The 20,431-nt window shown below is 41.2% G+C and overlaps 1 protein-coding gene across 1 annotated transcript; it reads right to left on the reverse strand.

Annotated features, from left to right (window-relative positions):
* Window positions 1–1,445: 1,445 nt before the first annotated feature.
* Window positions 1,446–5,958, reverse strand: LOC119785136 (serine protease 27-like). The gene is made up of 6 exons (XM_038287576.1): window positions 5,877–5,958; window positions 4,358–4,375; window positions 3,197–3,359; window positions 2,612–2,871; window positions 2,345–2,514; window positions 1,446–2,063 (listed from the first exon to the last, which is right to left on the reverse strand). Exons 1-6 carry the CDS (start codon window positions 5,938–5,940, stop codon window positions 1,641–1,643), a joined length of 1,098 nt encoding a protein of 365 aa, XP_038143504.1. The 5' UTR covers window positions 5,941–5,958; the 3' UTR covers window positions 1,446–1,640.
* Between the last annotated feature and the right edge of the window lie 14,473 nt (window positions 5,959–20,431).

Here is a 20,431-nt window from a genome sequence, read left to right on the forward strand (position 1 = left end):
CCCGCTGCCGGCAGATGCTGCCCCCGGAGTGGCTGCGTAGTGGCCGATGGTGCCTGCTGCCGGCAGATGCTGCCCCCGGAGTGGCCGGGGGTGCCCGCTGCCGGCAGATGCTGCCCCCGGAGTGGCTGATGGTGCCCGCTGCTGGTGCCCGCTGCTGGCAGATGCTGCCCCTGGAGTGGCCGGTGGTGCCCGCTGCCGGCAGATGCTGCCCCCGGAGTGGCTGATGGTGCCCGCTGCTGGTGCCCGCTGCTGGCAGATGCTGCCCCTGGAGTGGCCGGTGGTGCCCGCTGCCGGCAGATGCTGCCCCCGGAGTGGCTGAAGGTGCCTGCTGCCGGCCGAGGCCACTTATTGGCAGCCAAACTACTCCGTTCCATCAAATAAATGTGACATTATAAAGGTTTTAATGCAGTTTATTAAGCAATAACATCACAATATTAAAAAAAAAACAAACAATCTAGTTTGAAGTACTATAAGTAAGGCATTTGCCGAAAAACTGCATGAAAAATACCAAAAAAAGTGACGAGCCACATTGAGCCATCGGAACTGCCACCGGAACCGCCACCGGAACTGCTGCAACGCAGCCACTGCCACGAATTGAGCTCGGCCCTGCTGCAGCCTGCGAGCCTGCGCCCAGGGCAGCAAGTCCAGATATTACAGATACAAATCCTTTATGCATTTGTGCATCTCACACGGCAGAAGTGTAGCAAAAATCCTGTGTGTAAAGAGAGCCAACCGTGAAACCGCTGGACTTGAAACTAATGATGTGTCTGTATTTCTGGGTGTTGAAGCGAAAATACTTCGGACACAGTGTCTCTGTGTGTGCTTACAGATTGTTCTACACATTTGCAAATCTTACTACAGATTTGTAAATCTGAATACAGATTTGTACATCTGAATACAGATGTGTGGATTTTTTATACATTTACAAATCTCAGTACATATTTGTAGATCTGAATACAGATTTGTGGATTTTTTACACATTTGCAAACCAGATTACACACACACAAGTAGTTTTGCACTTTTGCAGATTGTTGTACAGACACACAAATCTCCTCACACATTTACAGTTTCATTTACACATTTTCAAATCCCCCTGCACATGCACAAACCGAGATACAGATATACCATTCTCCACACACATTTGTAAATAACAAAACAACAATTTTGGCCCCATACTTATTAACCCACTCAACTAAACTTGATTATGAGGTTGGTATTAAAAAAAATCAACATCTAGAAATGATTGATAAAATCAAATTTTATTTAAAATAAAATCACAGTTAAAAATGACTGATCAACTTTTTTTATAACAGATTTGACAATAAAAATGTACAAATGATTTGTAAGAGTCACAAACATATTTTGTACTTAAGATTTAAGCTGTACTTGCAATTAATGTCGACAATAACCTACATAAGAAACCAGGTATATAGTAAGAAGGACAATTTTTTTTTTCAAAATTATAACATCTTAAATCCGTAACCTATTTCACCCTTGATTTTCTGCCTATTTTTTCAAAAAGAAAGTTCCAGACATGAACAGTCCAGCAGAGTATAGTGTCACTATTTCACATATTGAGTGTCAAGAAGACAACTTTTGAAGGTAAAGATCTTGACTGCAGCTTGACTAAAAGTCCTAAGTCAGATATCTGTGGCACAAAAAAAGACATGAAGAACAAGAACAGAGAGATAGAAGAAGTGAGTGATGGGAATCAGAGCTTTGCCACTGTTAAATATGCTTTCATCAGTGGTAGAGTGACTGTAATATGTGGCATATGGGTGATGTGTGGGATAAGGGTAGTGTGTGGTATCAGGATAGTGAGTGGAAGTTGTAGCTGGTGTTGTGGGACAGGTGAAGTTCAAGTCCGTGTCGTTGCCTGGGGAGATGAAGGTAACAAATCCTGGTTCCATGCCAGTGACTCTGTCGCTGATCCATTTCTGGTACTGGGACACACGAGTGTAGATGGTAGGTCGACCGAGGTAATGACCATAAACATAACTCACAATCCCACTTTGGACCCAGGTGGAGTCTTTTTTGGTCACTAGAGCTGCCCCCTCGTCATCCTGTGAAATAATTTTAGGAGAATATAGATATTAGCAGCTTTAGTTTATTGCTCCCCCCCCCCCCCCCCCCCCCAAAGGCCCCCTAGAGGCAAGGCAGAAAATAAACACAGTCACTATTATCTTATAGCCAACACAGAGAGTCAGTGCAGTTATTCCATTTCAATTAAGAACTGACAAATTCTGTGATTTTTGGCAATTTTAGTATTTGACCAAACATAAAAAGATATGTTAGTAAAGAAAAGAAAAAAAAAGAAAAGAACAAAAAGAAAACAGGTAGTTACATAATATGCAGTCTTTGATCCATTTTCACTTCCAGCACACATCATGTTCTCTGTTATTGAACGGCGGTTGTTCCAGTAGTAGTAGGAGTTTCTGTAGAAGCAGCTGCATTTATTGTTCCCAAAAACTGATACATCAACTTCCTGGAAAGTATCAGGATAATAATAGTGTTCTAAAGATAAAAGTTTAAAAAGGTTAGATATATTAATGAACAGTCCAAAACTGGTATTGTAAATGAAGGGATCGTAAAGAAATAAAACAAGACTTACCATTTGAGCCAAAACCAGTGACCCAGCTGGCAGTTCCATCATAGAAAGTACTATCTTCTGAGGCCAAGCAGACCGGTTGGATGTAGTCTGTGAAGTTTACAGGAGCTGACATCTTTACAAGACAGATGTCATTCTCACCGTCATAATAGTCAGTTTCGTAATCTTGATGGCAGACGATTGAGTCAACTCTCCTAGTTTCTTCCCCATATCTTGACTGGTTGTTTGCACCCAAGTGCAAAACTGCACCACTGAGGTAAGATCTTAAAGAAGAGAGAACAAATAATATGGAATAAGAGTAATGCTACTGATTAGCACATTAACGATAACCTCATTATCTACCTCTATTGCTTTCAAGTCACTAATTAATAGGTGGAGATAAAACTTTATCTTCTTGCTTTACTCTTTTAAATATACCCTTTTAAAATTTACCCTTTTACAGACAGAAAAATGTGAAGTAGAGTTGATCGAGAGAAATGAATGAGGCACAACAGAAGACATTCAGACATATTACTATCTGTTGGGTACTGTGGAACATTGTGTTTATCCCTACAAACAAAAAAAAAATACTAAACCACAGCTCCTTACCTTCTTGAGCAATGGGCAGCTGTCAGAACCCACTGATCTGTGATCAGCGAGCCTTGACAAAAGACCCAGCCACGGTGGGTAAGAGTGACATGCCATGGCCAAGCTCCTGGAGAGGCATCTTGCCCTCCTAGGATCCTGCTGTTGATTGGAGACCTGGCACAGGCTGACAACATTCACATAATCAGAAACAAATGTTTATCATGTTATTTTTTTATTTACTAACTAAATATAGCTCTTTTAGTTGATGCTATTTACTTTTCAGCTACTGGACATATTACATCTGCGCATTTTATTAAGAATGTACTACCTATATTTTTCAACAAAACTACTCAATACTAATATTAAGTGACTCATATAGGCATGTTTTATTTTGGAAGAAGCACCAACTTTTGTGTATTTTACTGAGCTTTATATGATAGACCAACAATATTGTTGTATAGGAAATGGATTATTAAATATGCACATGATATTGTACTAAGTCAATTATTAAGTTAGATTCTAAAAGAGAAAGTTCTAAACACATCTAAAGCTGATGTTGGTCACAAAAAACTGACATTAGTTATTTCAGTGCCTATAATTTGTAACCTATTTAAAATCCGTCCCCCCCCCCTTTTGACTTTTCTTTTTTTCGCTTTATTTAATTATAGCTCTATAATGACTGTGATATTTGAACATTTTATTTCCTCAAGGTCAGAAATACGCAAAAAGGGAGTTGAGGTGTCCTTACAAATAATATAAAATGAATTTAATATAAATATTGAAAATGCTTACAGGCAAACGAGTGAAAGCTGTTACAACTCAAAAGGTGGTTATAGGGAAGAGAGAGGCACGAACAAACACATGGTAGCTTTCTAACCATAGAGAAAAGTCCTTCCTTGTTGCAACAACCTTCACTTTTATTGGAATTTCATATAAAACCCCAACACAATAACACTGAGTTTTTCCATGTAAAGACATTTAAAGCATCTGAATACTTCTTTGAGGAAGTAATACAGACCTATTCACGTTTTTACCTCTTAAAAAATATCTAAAATAGTAGTATATTGTTTATTCTTGTTCTCCACAGCAACAAAAAATAAATTACAAGGAAATGCAGCGATGTCTTTCCTTCATGTTTTTCAGCAGTTTTCTAAAACTAGAAAATAAATGTTGGGTACTTACCAGGTTCTGAATTAATTCCTGAAATGTATATACACATACAAATAGGTTAGACAAACTGGTCAGGTGAGATATTCCACTTTATGAGACAAAGGCACAGATAAGGGAACTGTCAAAACTATCATATATTATTTCCTCCTCACACAAACTCTTGCCTTACATACCAGATACTACTGAGCCTGATTTCAAAAGATGCAAGATGACTAATCAACTCACTTTTCTCTATCAAGCTTACCATAAAACATTTCTTGAAAAATGCAATAATAAGACATAACTGTAGATTTAGGTCTCCATGTCTTTATAGCTGAGTAGTTTAAATTAATTAGTTGCCAAATATGCATCACACTCTTAGAAAGCAATAACCAAGCCTGGGCTAGAGCCTAGCAAACAAAATGTTACATAACTTCAAGGCACTGGGTTTGTCAACACCTTCTTTATGCCCTTTTGCAACAGGAATTATTTTTTTCTTGTGTGTGAAATACATTTGTTACTACAATCTTTTTTTATTGATATATTTTCATCATGGTGTACTTCTAAAAAAACATTGTTGTACCATTGAACTAAAATATTGCACATTGTTTTATTTATCCTGGTACTCCAGATTTCTGATCACAAAATGGTGGAAATCTCACATACATTAGCAGCTATTTAAAATGGCCCTTCCCGGTCAAAGGCCAGCTGAATGGCAGCCTACTCCCCTCCAACTCCCAGTGAAATCCCCTCCAACTCCCAGTGAAATCCCCTCCAACTTCCAGCCACTTGAGTGACCCCTCTTGCATATTTCTTTATTCACTTTCACTGAATTACAGGGTCTGACCAGGAGATAGCGCTCTTAATGTCCACAAATCTTGACAGAAAGAATATTTTAGTACAAATATTGATGTTTAAAATAAATAATTGTAGGGGATCAGCCAAGGGTCCATCAAGAAAAGTGGGGAAATTTTGAATGGCTACTACTGTATGATGTAGCTTTTTATTTCAGAACTTTCTAAATCACACCCCATTATAACTGATTGTGGTTCTGATCACTGAAAATTCATAGTATAACATGAAAGTAAACAACTTCTGAATTAACTCATGCTGACTATGAGATTGGAGTAATTACTGCAAAGCACTTGTTGTTAAAACAGGTAGGATGTCTGCAACATTGATACAAAATAAAAGCAAAAATACAAACAACAAAATCATTACAATAGATTCATCCATTTACATTAGCTTTAAGTGTAACATTGTTTCATTTGTTTTTTCCAGGGTACTGTACCATGAAAACAGGCTACTGTACCATGGAAACAGGCTTTTAAAATCGATGTGGGTTAAGATAAAGTAAAGGAGCCCAGTTAACTAGCCCAGTTAAGCTAAAACAGTTTCATAACTCATTTAAAATCCAAGCTTAAAAATTTCAAGAAAAAAAGGGTTTTCACAGCAGAACTAAAACACAAAGGACAATTTCAGTCATTACATGCAGTGTGCCTTGACTTAATTAAAGCAAAGAGTAATATCAATATAAAGTTATTTTTCTCACCTCTGGAGAGAAGAATGATCATCACAGTGATGCCACATGCATACTGATGTAGAGCCATTTTCATCAGTAAATTGTTTCTCTCTTTTTCAGCTATAAATACTGTATTTTTTGTCTTTAGCTCCACCCAGAATAAAGAGGAATTTAATAATCTGTTCCTGTCACCCAGTATCTTTCACTGGCTTGGGTAGAAGAAATGTGGAATGAATACAAACTTGTCTTTCTGGATAATTTTCGTTAGTAAATGCTTTATAAACTGCATACTCATAACATTTGAAGGAAGTAGTTTTTGTAGTCAAGGAAGAAACCTCAGAGAAAACTACACACAAGAGGCTCTCTGTCTTAATAATAGCTAATCTACTTAGTCTTTTTAGTTCCACATAATTACTAGCTATGAGCAGGGCTGAAACTGAGAAACAATTCCCTAGCTCAGAGGTGAATACTGAGACCAAAATAACAGGAAGAGCAGGTTTTCCTCTTACATTTGAACTCTGAAGATTTATAACTTTAATCAGAAGATTATGCAACAAAAGATGCACAATTTCATGTTTTGGAGGTTTTTGGGGGGTTTTTTGGTATATTTTTCTTGTATTTTTCACTGCTATTTAGCCCTCCTATGATCCTGCAGATGGTTAAAGGTATGGCAAAGACTTAAAAATTAAAATTTGATTTAGGCTATATTTTTAACAAAACTGAATAAAATTAATCTAAAGTTGTGTCCTTCAGTGTGTGCACACGCTCTTTTCTCTGCTCCCTGCTTGCTTGCACTTTCTGGTCCTTTTCTGGTCCTTTTATCTTCTTTTTATCTCTTAACCAAAACTACAGAAAGTTGGATTTAGTTATTTGATTCATTTTCTTTTATTTATTTTTTTATATTTTTTTATTTTTCCCCATGTGGACTATTTTAGTTTTCAGCTATTCCACACAAGATGCCTTTCTACAACAGCCCAGAGGAGGCAGTTATCATGAAAAACGCTCTTATGGAAAGACTTCAACACGAAGTGGATATGGAGAAGAACTACCCGATTCAAAGGATGCCTACCTTCAGCACAGAGGACTTTGATAAGCTTCTACAGAAAATAGCTGTCATGGAACTGAAAATCCACCAACTTGAAGTAAACTATGATGTAAACGCCGCGTATGGTAATGAAACAACGCTGCCTGTGATTCCGAAGGGGGACCACCAGCCCAGCAACTCAGCGAATAAACAGTTCCCAGAGGAAAATGAGAATCCCTGGACTACTCTGGGTGCTAGACCAAAGGATCAGCAAACCCCCCACCTAGATGGCCGAGACCATAGAGAGATGTCCCAAGAAAAGTGAAACAAAAACGGGATGTTCTCACAACAAATGATAGGAATAAACCTGCTGGAAATGTTGGAATTCCGTTACAAAAAAAAACTGCACCCAATTCCCCCTCTTCCCCACAAAGCCCAGATGTTCCTTTTCTGGAATTTTCTCATAACATGAACAAAGTTTTCAAGATAGGCCTACAGTTGACATTCTCTCCACATAGCCATTCTGAAAACCGCAGCTATGTGAAAAAACCAGCATCTTCTAAAAGCAGCAGAGCCCCAGATCCTCCTCTACATATCACGGAACATCAGGACCTTCAGATTACTTCTCCGTGATACACACCGGGCCCTGGCAACAAGCTTATCAGACATAACAGTTTCCAGCATCAGCTTGGGCCTTCTACCGGACCTTATGGAATATCTGTGATGATACGTGGCAGAAATAAGAAAAAAAAAATGGGAACAAACAGGAACAGACACTTAAGAGTCATAAACTGTCAGATGCAGCCTGCCAAAGAGACAACATCAAGCACTAATTCATATAAACTGGCTTTATTGAACATTAGATCTCTGTCAGGAAAATCCTTTTTAATTAATGACTTTATTATTGACAATAATGTGGATGTTATGTTTTTAACAGAAACATGGTTACATGAACTTAATGAAGCACATATTCTGTTGGAGTCGTCTCCTCAAAACTACAATTTTTCTTTGCGAAGCCGACAGCAAAGGAAAGTTGGAGGAGTAGCAACATTGTTTAATGATTCACTGAAGTGTAAAAAGGTGTTTTTTGGAAAATTTGACTCTTTTGAACATTTGGTTCTGCAGGTAAAGAGCCTGGTACGAACTATGTTTCTAAATGTTTACAGGCCTCCTAAGTCCACGTCAAACTTTTTTAATGATTTTAGTGACCTTCTGTCCGTGATATGCGTTGATTATGACTGTTTAATTATTGTGGGAGACTGTAACTTTCACGTTGACAACCCTGAAGACAGAAGTGCAAAAGAACTGTGTGACACACTTAGAAGCTTTGGTTTAACTCAACATGTTAAACAACCAACGCACAAACAGGGACATATTTTAGACTTGATCATCACTAAAGGTCTGAAGATTTCTAAAGTCAGTGTTACTGATGTTGCCCTATCTGATCACTTTTCTGTTACCTTTGAGGGCATCATTTCCAGTGACTCATTTAGCCAAAGGGACATCATAAGAAAACGTACCTTTAAGGGAAATGCCACAGAAACTTTTATTCAAGCTTACTCTGCTACTTCAATCTTGGGCTGCAACTCAGTAGATGAGCTAGTAGATAACTTTCAGTCTAAAGTCTCAGACATCATTAGCTGTATTGCTCCAATTAAAGTGAAAGTCTTTTCCGGAAAGAAATAATCTCCTTGGAGAAGTGCTCCAGCAGTTAGAAGTGAAAAAAGGGAGTGTCGAAAAGCTGAACGCAGGTGGAGAAAGAAAAGACTCCAGGTTCACTATGACATCTATAAAGAGAGACTTTACAGATATACACTATATTGCCAAAAGTATTTGCTCACCCATCCAAATTATTGGAATCAGGTGTTCCAATCACTTCCATGGCCACAGGTGTATAAATTCAAGCACCTAGGCATGCAGACTGTTTTTACAAACATTTGTGAAAGAATGGGTCGCTCTCAGGAGCTCAGTGAATTCCAGCGTGGAACTGTGATAGGATGCCACCTGTGCAACAAATCCAGTCGTGAAATTTCCTCGCTCCTAAATATTCCACAGTCAACTGTCAGCTGTATTATAAGAAAATGGAAGTGTTTGGGAACGACAGCAACTCAGCCACGAAGTGGTAGGCCACGTAAACTGACGGAGCGGGGTCAGCGGATGCTGACGCGCATAGTGCGAAGAGGTCGCCAACTTTCTGCAGAGTCAATCACTACAGACCTCCAAACTTCATGTGGCCTTCAGATTAGCTCAAGAACAGTGCGCAGAGAGCTTCATGGAATGGGTTTCCATGGTCGAGCAGCTGCATCCAAGCCATACATCACCAAGTGCAATGCAAAGCGTCGGATGCGGTGGTGTAAAGCACGCCGCCACTGGACTCTAGAGCAGTGGAGACGCGTTCTCTGGAGTGACGAATCGCGCTTCTCCATCTGGCAATCTGATGGACGGGTCTGGGTTTGGCGGTTGCCAGGAGAACGGTACTTGTCTGACTGCATTGTGCCAAGTGTAAAGTTTGTTGGAGGGGGGATTATGGTGTGGGGTTGTTTTTCAGGAGCTGGGCTTGGCCCCTTAGTTCCAGTGAAAGGAACTCTGAATGCTTCAGCATACCAAGACATTTTGGACAATTCCATGCTCCCAACTTTGTGGGAACAGTTTGGAGCTGGCCCCTTCCTCTTCCAACATGACTGTGCACCAGTGCACAAAGCAAGGTCCATAAAGACATGGATGACAGAGTCTGGTGTGGATGAACTTGACTGGCCTGCACAGAGTCCTGACCTCAACCCGATAGAACACCTTTGGGATGAATTAGAGCGGAGACTGAGAGCCAGGCCTTCTCGTCCAACATCAGTGTGCGACCTCACAAATGCGCTTCTGGAAGAATGGTCAAAAATTCCCATAAACACACTCCTAAACCTTGTGGACAGCCTTCCCAGAAGAGTTGAAGCTGTTCTAGCTGCAAAGGGTGGACCGACGTCATATTGAACCCTATGGATTAGGAACGGGATGTCACTTAAGCTCATATGTGAGTCAAGGCAGGTGAGCAAATACTTTTGGCAATATAGTGTAGCTTACAACTGAAAAATGCAAGAGAATCTTTCTTCCCTGAAATCATTAACAAGAACATTAATAATACTTGTGCGTTATTTGCCACAGTCGACAAGTTAACAAATCCTCCTGTACCGGTGGCTCCTGAACTCCACTCCACCAGGGCCTGCAATGAATTTGCTAATTTCTTTACTGAGAAAATCCTAAAGATCAGAGGATCAGTTTATACATCCATATCAAGTTCAGTACCAAAGTTGTCTCCAACTGGAATTGATCTAGACCAAATGTCCCAATTTAGCCAAATAAACTACAAAAGCTTAGAGGAAATCATTCAGCAGCTAAGTTCCTCCTCCTGCTGCCTTGATGTTCTACCCACAGCTTTCTTTAAGAAAGTTTTGATTGTCATAGCGTCTGATTTGACTCAGAAAATAAACGTGTCGCTTCTGTCAGGTGTTTTCCCGCAGTCCCTAAAAACAGCAAATATCAAACCACTGCTGAAAAAGAACAGTTTAGACAAACTACTACTCCAGAACTACAGGCCCATATCAAACCTCCCCTTTATCAGTAAGATTATTGAAAAAGCAGTGTTTCAACAATTAAACACTTTCTTAGATATGACCAGCCGCGTTGACGTGTTCCAATCAGGTTTCCGTGCTCACCACAATACAGAGACCGCCCTTATCAAGGTGTTTAATGACATCCGTGTAAATACAGATTGCGGAAGAACCACAGTGCTGGTACTATTGGACCTCAGTGCAGCATTCGATACGGTAGATCACTCCATCCTGTTAGAGCGCCTGGAAAACTGGGTTGGCCTCTCTGGTACAGCTCTCAACTGGTTTAAATCCTACTTAAAGGACAGGGACTTTTTTGTGTCAGTAGGCAACTTCACATCAGAGATGACAAAAATCACATTTGGGGTTCCCCAAGGGTCCATCCTGGGTCCCCTCCTATTCAATATCTACATGCTCCCTCTCGCTCAGTTAATAAAAAACAACATCAGCTACCATAACTATGCAGACGACACACAGCTTTACATCACCATGTCACCAGGTGACTATGAACCAATTCAAGCACTGAGGAAATGCTTAGAAGAAATCAATGCCTGGATGTGCCATAATTTTCTTCAACTGAATAAAAACAAAACTGAAGTAATAATCTTTGGACCAATAGAGGAGAGATCTAAAGTTAGCACACAGCTTCAGTCGCTTCAGCTAGTAACCACTGATCAGGCCCAAAATCTAGGTGTAGTGCTGGATTCAGACTTGAACCTCCAAGAGCATTTAAAGACAATTACAAGGTCGGCTTCACCTGAAGAACATTTCCAGGATTAAAGGAATAATGTCTCAGCATGATCTAAAAAGACTAATCCATGCGTTTATTTTTAGTCAAATTGATTACTGCAACAGTGTTTTCAAAGGTCTGCCTACAAAGTGGATCAGACAGCTGCAGCTGATCCAGAACGCTGCTGCCCGTGTCCTTACTAAGACTAAGAAAGTAGAGGACATCACCCCAGTTCTAAAGTCCTTACACTGGCTCCCTGTATCTCAGAGAATAGACTTTAAAATACTTCTGTTAGTCTATAAATCTCTGAATGGCTTAGCACCTAAATATATCACAGACTTGCTATCAGTGTATCAACCCTCCAGACCACGCAGGTCTTCTGGCTCCAGCCTGCTCTGCATACCTAGAACCAGAACTACACATGGAGACGCAGCATTTAGTTCCTATGCTCCACTTATCTGGAACAAATTTCCAGAAAACTGTAAAAGTGCGGAAAGCCTGAGTTCCTTTAAATCAAGACTAAAAACACATTTGTTTAGGATTGCCTTCGACTGTGCTAGTTAAACAGTTCAACCAAAACATATTTTCTTTAGTCCAACTGTTTTTAATATTCTTTTTTGTTTCTGCATTTTTTGTTTTATTTTATTTATTTTTTCCTACTTGCTTTGATTCTGTTTTATCTTCCTGTGTTTTAATCATGTAAAGCACTTTGCATTGTCTTTGTACTGAATTGTACTATACAAATAAATTTGCCTTGCCTTGCCTTGCCTTGAAGTGCATCACACAAGCATATTTTTGTCAGATAACAAACTTCAACTTTAGCCCATTCAGTTAGATGTTGTGATAGTCAAACATAGTATTTTGAGCTGTTAAAATTTCGACAGGTTTCCCTGATTTTCCATGAAATTTTATTTACAAGGCCAGCAAAAGCCTTACTGGTTTTTGGTTTCAACTCATCATGACTGTCATGACTTTATCTAAAGCTCTGACCCACATGCAGAAGACCAAACAGAGAGACCAGGGAAACGTTTAACAGGTTTTATTCAGAGTGAATAGATGAGTCCAGTGCTGCTCTGAACACTATCAAACTGGAACTGGAAAATAAAGGGGAAGATACTGCGGTTAGTTCAGGCTCAGTGAGAAATTAGTGTCTTTGATTTGAAGAAGGGGATTAAGGTTGCAAACTCACGTGTCCAGAAAAAGGTGTCTCTTGTTGAATCCAGTCGGTTTGGGTTGATTCAGTGAATGTCTTGTTCGTTGGAGGGCGGACAGGGTTTACCCAGATTGAGGTTTTTCCTTGGTGAACGGAGGAGCTGACTGCCACTTAGTTTTGCTGCGGTACTTGAACGGGTTATTGTGGAGGTGAATCCCCTGCTCAGAGAGAACCCCAAACAATCCTTGGGAGGGAAAAGTTGATCCAAACCACAAACTTTAATCCTCAGCTCAGTTTGGTGCTCAGAGAATCCTTCCAGGGGGGACAAGGTCCAAAACATCCAGTTTGCAGGATGACTTCCAGCCGAGAGGCAGAGACAAAAACAGCAAGGTTAAAAGTCAGGTAGACAAAAACTCAGATTGACTCAGCAACACTCAGCTTGGCAAACAGTGGCAGTCAGCAGCTTAAGAATCCTCCATTAATGAGGTAACCATCAGCAGGTGTGTGAGGAGGCCAACCAGAACAAGACGCCGCCTGGTGGTGGAGGGAAGACAAACAAAAGCACAACCCACACAAACTGGATTCCTAACAATGACAGACATGGATTTACAAAGATTGGGAGTGCTTTTTAATTTAGAAAGCCAAGCAAAGGTATCTGTGTTCCTAAGTTAACTAGATTCCCAGAGACGTACACAGTATGGTGAATACCACCATCACCTCAAGAGGATATGTCTGGATAACAGTAGCGTTCAGCAGTACTTCCGCCTAACCGTGACTCAGTTCCGCCCACATTGGTAGACGAATTACCCGAACAACCGAGGGTTAGTTAAGAGGGCATTGTGGAGCTCGGACAGGAGCAAGAGGAAATCAGGCTGCCAGCAATCTAAAATTATCTGAACTAAGAGGTTGTGCATTGTTCTTCACAGGTAGAGAAGCATTGATGAAATTTTGAAAAGTAAATGCGGATGGTGGCTAACAGATTGGCTTTTACTTGCCCATTTAGTTAGATGAAACCCTCCTGTGGCAAACAATGCAGTTAATTCTTCAACTATAACAATTGCCTTTGCATTGGTATCCACAGCCTTCAGGCAGTCGTCAACTCAGAGGTTGTTTTGTAGTTTCCACAGTTTTAGATGATGATTTACTTTGATTATCCTTCGCTGTTCTCCTGAGTGCAAACATAGCACAACTGGGTGAAGATGTGGCATCAAATGAGTGGACAATCAAATTAAACTCTTAGGTCTCTATAGGTCTTGAGAAGTCACCTTCAGGCCACCACAAGAACTTCTAAAGGTCTGTGTCTTCATTTGCAGCTTTTACTTGATGGTACATTGCTTTAATGTCTCCTGTCATTGTGATATGATCCTGTCTGTGAGGACTCCGACTGTGTAGCCGATTTCCATCATATTTGAAATCATTTTTTATATTCATTATGGAACAATGGGTTCTTCTGAAATGTCCTCTTCAGATTGAGTGCACATTGTTCAGCCAATTTGTTACGTGGATTTGTGACAGAATCATGTTTGACAGAAAGCTTCATGCAGTAATGCCCATTGATAGAACTAAATGAGCAAGTTATTTTTTTCATTAAAAAAATTTTGTCTTCGTGAGACATCTCCAACTTGTCATCACAGTTTCTTTAAGGGAAGTCATGGTTTTATTGTTGCCTTGTGAGTTCTTCTACTGTATGCAAACTGAATCTGTTAACAGTAATCTGTTGTTGCTTTTCAATTTCTAAACAGGCTCCATTGGGTTCTCTAAGGTGTCCATTTATTATCCAACCAAGTGGTGTTCTAACTGCATATAGTCCACTGCCCTGGCTGTTTATCATTTTCCAGGGTTCCATGGCCTTGTATGCATTCTTTCCGATGAAAAGACTCATGTCACCATTTATGCAATTTGACATCCTTCAGGTGTGGCCACTATTCCAGTTCTCTCTGCAGAGGGATGTTTGCTATGCTCACTGGTATCTCGTTTTGCGTGAATGCTTTTGGCAAGTCGATAAACATACATCCTTCCAGATCACTCACTTCCAGGTCAGTCAACATGTAGCTATCAATGCTGGACTGTTTATTGATAGTTGTAAGAAAACATATTGTTTTTCTGCCTGTGAGATTGAGCTGTCTTGCTTAATCTTCAGTAAAAAAAAAAAGTACCAGAGCTTCCTGGGTCAATAAAGGCACATGTTTCAACCTTTTTGGGACTTTTCTTTGATTCTATTCTTACAGGCACCATTGCAAAATTGCTATCTTTATCCCCCAGTCAAATCATCTTCCTTAAACACTAAGGCAAGGGCATTTGATGAGACCTGTGGTTCATTTTTATTACTGGTTGATTCAGGTTTATTTTCTTCGAGTTGTAAAACATGAAGCAGACTTGGATGTTTTTAAGCACAAAACTGACAGGACATCTTTCATTTACAATCTTTACTAAGATGTCCTCTGACCAAACAGCTGAAAAAAAGTCCAGATTTCTTAAAAAATTCAACATTATCTTTATGAGGTTATTGTCTGAACTGCTACACCTTTCAAATGCGTGATTCATTTTGCACAACAGAAAAGGCAGTGCTATTTGTAGCTCAATCTGAATCAAACAATCGATCTGCCGTCATCCGAGCTTGTTTGTCTATGCAATTCACCAAGTCTGTGAATTTGGCGCTTTTTTAAAATTTGGTAAATGCATGGGCTCTCAATTTTTCTCAAATATATGGTTGTTTGGATGTCATGATCCCTATCTTGACAGGATTTTCCATTTCATCCTAATAGTCAATGTCTTCTGTAGCATGACAACACCTTGTGAGAAAAAGAGAAAAATACCTCAATGAGTTTCCATCTTCAGGCTTAATTTAAGGCACTCGTAAGGCCTCATAACATTTTTTGTTTTTCCCTCTGCATGTTCTTCTCTGGTGCTAGGATTCAAGTGGTTGGAACTTCATAACCCCCACATCAACTGGGCTGAACGCCACATTGAGTCTTGGTCCACTTCCTGTCACATCTCATGTCTCCGTTCTGCAGCTCCTGCTATTCAGTCCCCTAGAGGTAGGGGGGAGATGGACTCTCCTGACCTTTTTTCCGTATCACGATCTGGCACCAGTCTTCAGTAAGGTCAGTGCAATGTCTCTTCCACCTCATAGACCATATGACTGCGCCATAGATTTATTACCAGGAGCTCCCCTCCCCAGCAGTAGACTGTTCAATATCTCCAAACCTGAGCGATAAACCATGGAGAAATACATCGAGTCACTTGCTGCTGGTATCATCCGACCATCTTCATCCCCTCTCGGTGCTGGTTTTTTCTTTGTGGGAAAAAAGGACGGTTCTCTCCGACCCTGTATTGACTACAGAGGATTGAATCAAATAACCGTCAAAAATAAGTATCCCTTACCATTGCTAGCATCAGCTTTTGAACCTGTCCAAGGGGCAACAGTGTTCACCAAACTCGACTTAAGAAACGCATATCATCTTCTTAGAATAAGGGAAGGAGATGAATGGAAGACAGCATTTAAGACCCCCATAGGCCAATTTGAATATTTGGTCATGCCTTTCGGTCTTACAAACGCTCCTGCCTGTTTCCAAGCTCTAGTCAATGACGTCCTCAGAGACTTGCTGAATGTTTTTGTTTTGGTATACATTGATGACATCCTGATCTACTCAAAAAACCTGTCTGATCACAGGAAACACGTTTGTCTGGTCCTTCAAAGACTGCTAGAAAATAAACCCTTCGCAAAGGCTGAAAAATGTGAATTTCACCAAGCTTCTGTCACTTTTCTAGGGTTTGTGCTCAAGGGCGGGCAGGTGAAGCCATCTGAAGACAAAATAAAAGCAGTTTTGGACTGGCCTACTCCCGAGAACCGTAAGCAGCTTCAAAGATTCCTGGGGTTTGCGAACTTCTATAGACGTTTCATCCGAAACTACAGTCAAACAGCTCTACCCCTCACAGCTCTGACTTCTGTTAAGAAGACGTTCCAGTGGTCACCAGAAGCTGAAGCAGCTCTTAACAAACTGAAGGCTCTCTTTTCCAGCGCACCCATATTGATTCAACCTGACCCCTCTAAGCAATTCATATTAGAGGTGGATGCATCTGATTCTGGAGTGGGAGCTGTGTTGTCTCAACAATCTGACTCAGACCAAAAAACTCACCCTTGTGCCTTTTTCTCACGCAGACTTTCTCCAGCAGAGCAGAATTACGATGTTGGTAACAGAGAGTTACTAGCCATCAAACTAGCCCTGGAAGAGTGGAGACATTGGCTCGAGGGCGCTGAACACACTGTCTTGGTTTGGACGGATCACAAGAACCTGTCTTATATTCAGTCTGCAAAAAGATCCAACCCACGTAATTCCCGATGGTCTCTGTTCTTTTCCAGATTTAACCTAATTATATCTTACAGACCCGGTTCCAAAAACATAAAGCCCGACTCTTTCTCTCGTCTTTATTCATCTGATCAACCTGAAACACGCGAGCCTGTTCTCCCTGCCACTTGCATGGTTGGAGCCGTTTCCTGGGAGATCACTGATCTCATCAACCTATCCTTGGCCTCTGAACCTGACCCAGGTAACGGACCTCCAAACAGAACTTACGTCCCATCCTCTGTCAGATCTCGTCTCATCCAGTGGATGCATGCAGCCAAGTTCTCTGCCCATCCTGGTGTGAGTAGAACCATCGCTCTCATCACACGACGCTTTTGGTGGCCGTCCCTTCACAAGGACGTGAAGGAGTACGTGCTGGCCTGTCCCATCTGTGCCAGGAATAAGCCTACTCACCAACCACCTATGTCCTCTGCCTGTCCCGTCTCGTCCATGGTCCCACATCGCAGTGGATTTCGTTACCGGTCTTCCAGTTTACAGGGGTATGTCTACCATATTAACCATTGTTGATCGCTTTTCCAAGGCCTGTCATCTGGTTCCCCTCAGGAAGTTACCTACAGCTTTCCAAACCGCTCAGCTCCTGGTCAAACATGTCTTCCGCCTGCACGGTATCCCAAAGGAGATCCTTTCCGATCGAGGTCTCCAGTTCATCTCTCAGGTCTGGAAAGCTTTCTGTTCAGCTCTCAACTCTAAAATCTCTCTCACCTCTGGCTACCATCCTCAAACTAACGGTCAAACGGAGAAGATGAATCAGGAGCTTGAGTCCACTCTCCATTGCCTCACCTCCAATAACCCGACTGACTGGAGTCAGTTTCTGGTATGGGTTGAATATGCTCATAACACCAAAAGATCTGCTGCTACCGGTCTGTCTCCCTTTCAGGTTTCAATAGGCTATCAACCACCACTCCTCCCAGCAGACGAGCGAGAGATATCGGTCAGGTCCGTCCATCATCACATCCGTCGTTGTCACAGAGTGTGGAACGAAACCATCACTGCCCTCAACCGTACCTCTGTGGTTAACAAGAGATCTGCTGATAAGAAACATCATCCTGCACCTGACTATACCCCTGGGCAAGAGGTATGGCTATCTACTCGAGACATCCTGTTAAAGTCCATGTCCAAAAAACTCTCCCACAGATTCATAGGTCCGTACAAGATTGCCCAGGTCATCAACCCATCTGCTGTCCATCTGCACCTGCCACCCACTCTCCGCATTCACCCCACCTTTCACGTCTCCCAGATTAAGCCAGTTCTGACCAGTCCTCTTTGCCCTCCGTCCGACTCCCCTCCACCCGCCCGGGACATTGATGGCCATCCTGCATTCACCGTCCACCGGATCGTGGACTCCCATCGTTGGGGTCGCGGTTGGCAGTACCTCGTCGACTGGGAGGGCTACGGTCCGGAGGACCGCACCTGGGTTCCTGGGTCCTTCATCCTCGATCCGTCTCTCATCGACGTCTACAGGAATTCCCTTCCGTCCACTTCCTCTGGACCGCCAGTAGGCGGTCACTGAGGGGGGGTACTGTTGGGATCTGGAGATCTGCCACCTGTCTCCAGCAGAGAGCGCTATGGGTCTCCTGAGCTGGAGCCTCCTGCACACCTGAGGATCATCAGCCCATCAGGAGACCAGCTACATAAGCAGCGGCCAGACCTGTCTTCAGCGCCGGAGTGTTGACCAGTTTTGGTTAGCGGAACCTGAGCCTCAACTTGTACTAAGAATCTCTGTCTGCTCTAGAGAGCAACCTGATTCTAACCAGCCTCTGTCTCCTCTGCTCATAGGGAAACCCGACTGAAGTCTGTAGCTCTGGAGGAGCTCATTTTTGGAAACCTGCCTGCCTGCCCAGAGAAGCCACACCAGAAGATCCTCAGTCTGAATCTACCAACTAGCTCTCAGGGGAGAGCTAGGAGAACAACTCAAGGTCTGAACCTCACTAGCCGGAAGCTAAGCTCTGCCGCTGCTGAGCTTTCTGCTGAATCCACAGTCTCTGGACCCAACCGGTTCCCTCTCTCCACCGATCAGTCTGAACCTCATCAGGTACAAGTCAGAATCAAAACTCTGTCAAGACATCGCTGCTACCTGGCTAACCAAACAATCCCTCTCTGCAGATTACTCTGTGATACCAGTCCAGGACCAGTACCAGAACCTGTTTGAACATTTACCCTGTGTGTGCTTCTTAATAAACTGTTAAACTTTTACTCAGTTTCCTGTGGTGTTCTGCATGTGGGTTTAATCACAGAGACCCATCATGACAGTTTCATTGCTTCCTGAAGACCTCTGTGTGCTGGCATGTGTTGACAGTTCCTAAAAAGATCTCTGACTTCACCTCTGCAATACTGTTCTAAATAGTACAGTTTGTAAGCAGGGATATCTGTTCTTGTCTCAGTAGCATGATGGCAGGCTCTCATGAATGAAAGGAAATGCAATGGATCATCATAAAAATGGCAACATCAAGTGGAGGCATTTGAGAAAGTAGCTTAACAAGAAGTTCAGTGATATTATTCTTTTTTTGCATTACTTTGCTAAGTTCCTCCATATTATTACGCTGCTGTGTATTTCAATGTAACAGTTCAGTTAAGTGAACATCGATGACATGTTAAATAGACTGAAAAACAGCGTCATAAAATGTTGATAGCTGTTGCAAATCTCTTGGCATGCAGGAATAATGCACATGTTCACCTTCCTTTTTGTGTGTGAAGGTTTTGCTTTCAAATGTTCCATCTCTGCAAACTGGAGCTCCATAGTCTTCATAAACCTTTATTTTGGCAGTTGCTTCAGCTAATGCAGTTTCAACAAAATAGATTTAGAATTGTCATATTTTGGCTGAAACAAATATTCTTGGTCAACATGTTGTTCATCTTCATGAAGAATGTCCAAACCTTCCTCATTTGATTTATCTATAAGAAGTGTCTCAAATAATGATAAATGCTCTTCCTCAATCTGCATCAAACTTCCATCATTTGGCAGTAAACTTTCGATTTCCTTAGATTTAGCTGTCAACTGTCCAAATTTGTATCTACTCACGTTGATCAGTAAATGTATTTTCTACAAAAAACATACAAATATTGAACCTTGTTATTAAAAGAAATGTCTAAATATGCAAAAGGCATACAATGTTATGATAATTTTGACATTTTTGGCTCTTACACATAATTAAACATTTACTTAAGAAACTCTGAGATATTTCACCTCTTCCACTTGAGGCAGGAAAGAGGACAAGCTCCCTTTTTTCGGTCCAAAAAAGGGATCCTCTGTGGTCATTGTCTGTGCCTAGAAATCCTGCCAATTAAAGTTCTAAACAGGACCATTGACAGAAGGAAGTCCTGCCAGAGTCCTTTCCATCATATTAAAAAATTGATAAAAGGCATAACATTAATATTGGAGACAAATAATTTTTCAGTCAACATAAAGTCAACCGGAAGTGATGCAGATGAAAGGTCAGGGTCATTAATTCTATCAATGTTATTTATAAACAGTTCCTACAGTGTGTATAGGCTCTTCTCTTAAAGAAATTCAAAGCAGAGTGATATGAAAAAAAATTACAGATTTTTTTTTCCCTAGCAGACAAGGAATGGGTTCACCAAGCAAACTGTTGAAGAGCTTTTTTTTTTTAACAGCTCTGCTTTTATCTTCAAGATATGGTTCCATTCACTCATATATCATATACTAGACTAGAACATAAAGGAGAATGATGAACAACATACCTTTATGGATAATTTG

This window comes from Cyprinodon tularosa, unplaced genomic scaffold, assembly GCF_016077235.1.
Source record: "Cyprinodon tularosa strain WSP-4 unplaced genomic scaffold, ASM1607723v1 ctg1061, whole genome shotgun sequence".
NCBI lineage: Eukaryota > Metazoa > Chordata > Actinopteri > Cyprinodontiformes > Cyprinodontidae > Cyprinodon > Cyprinodon tularosa.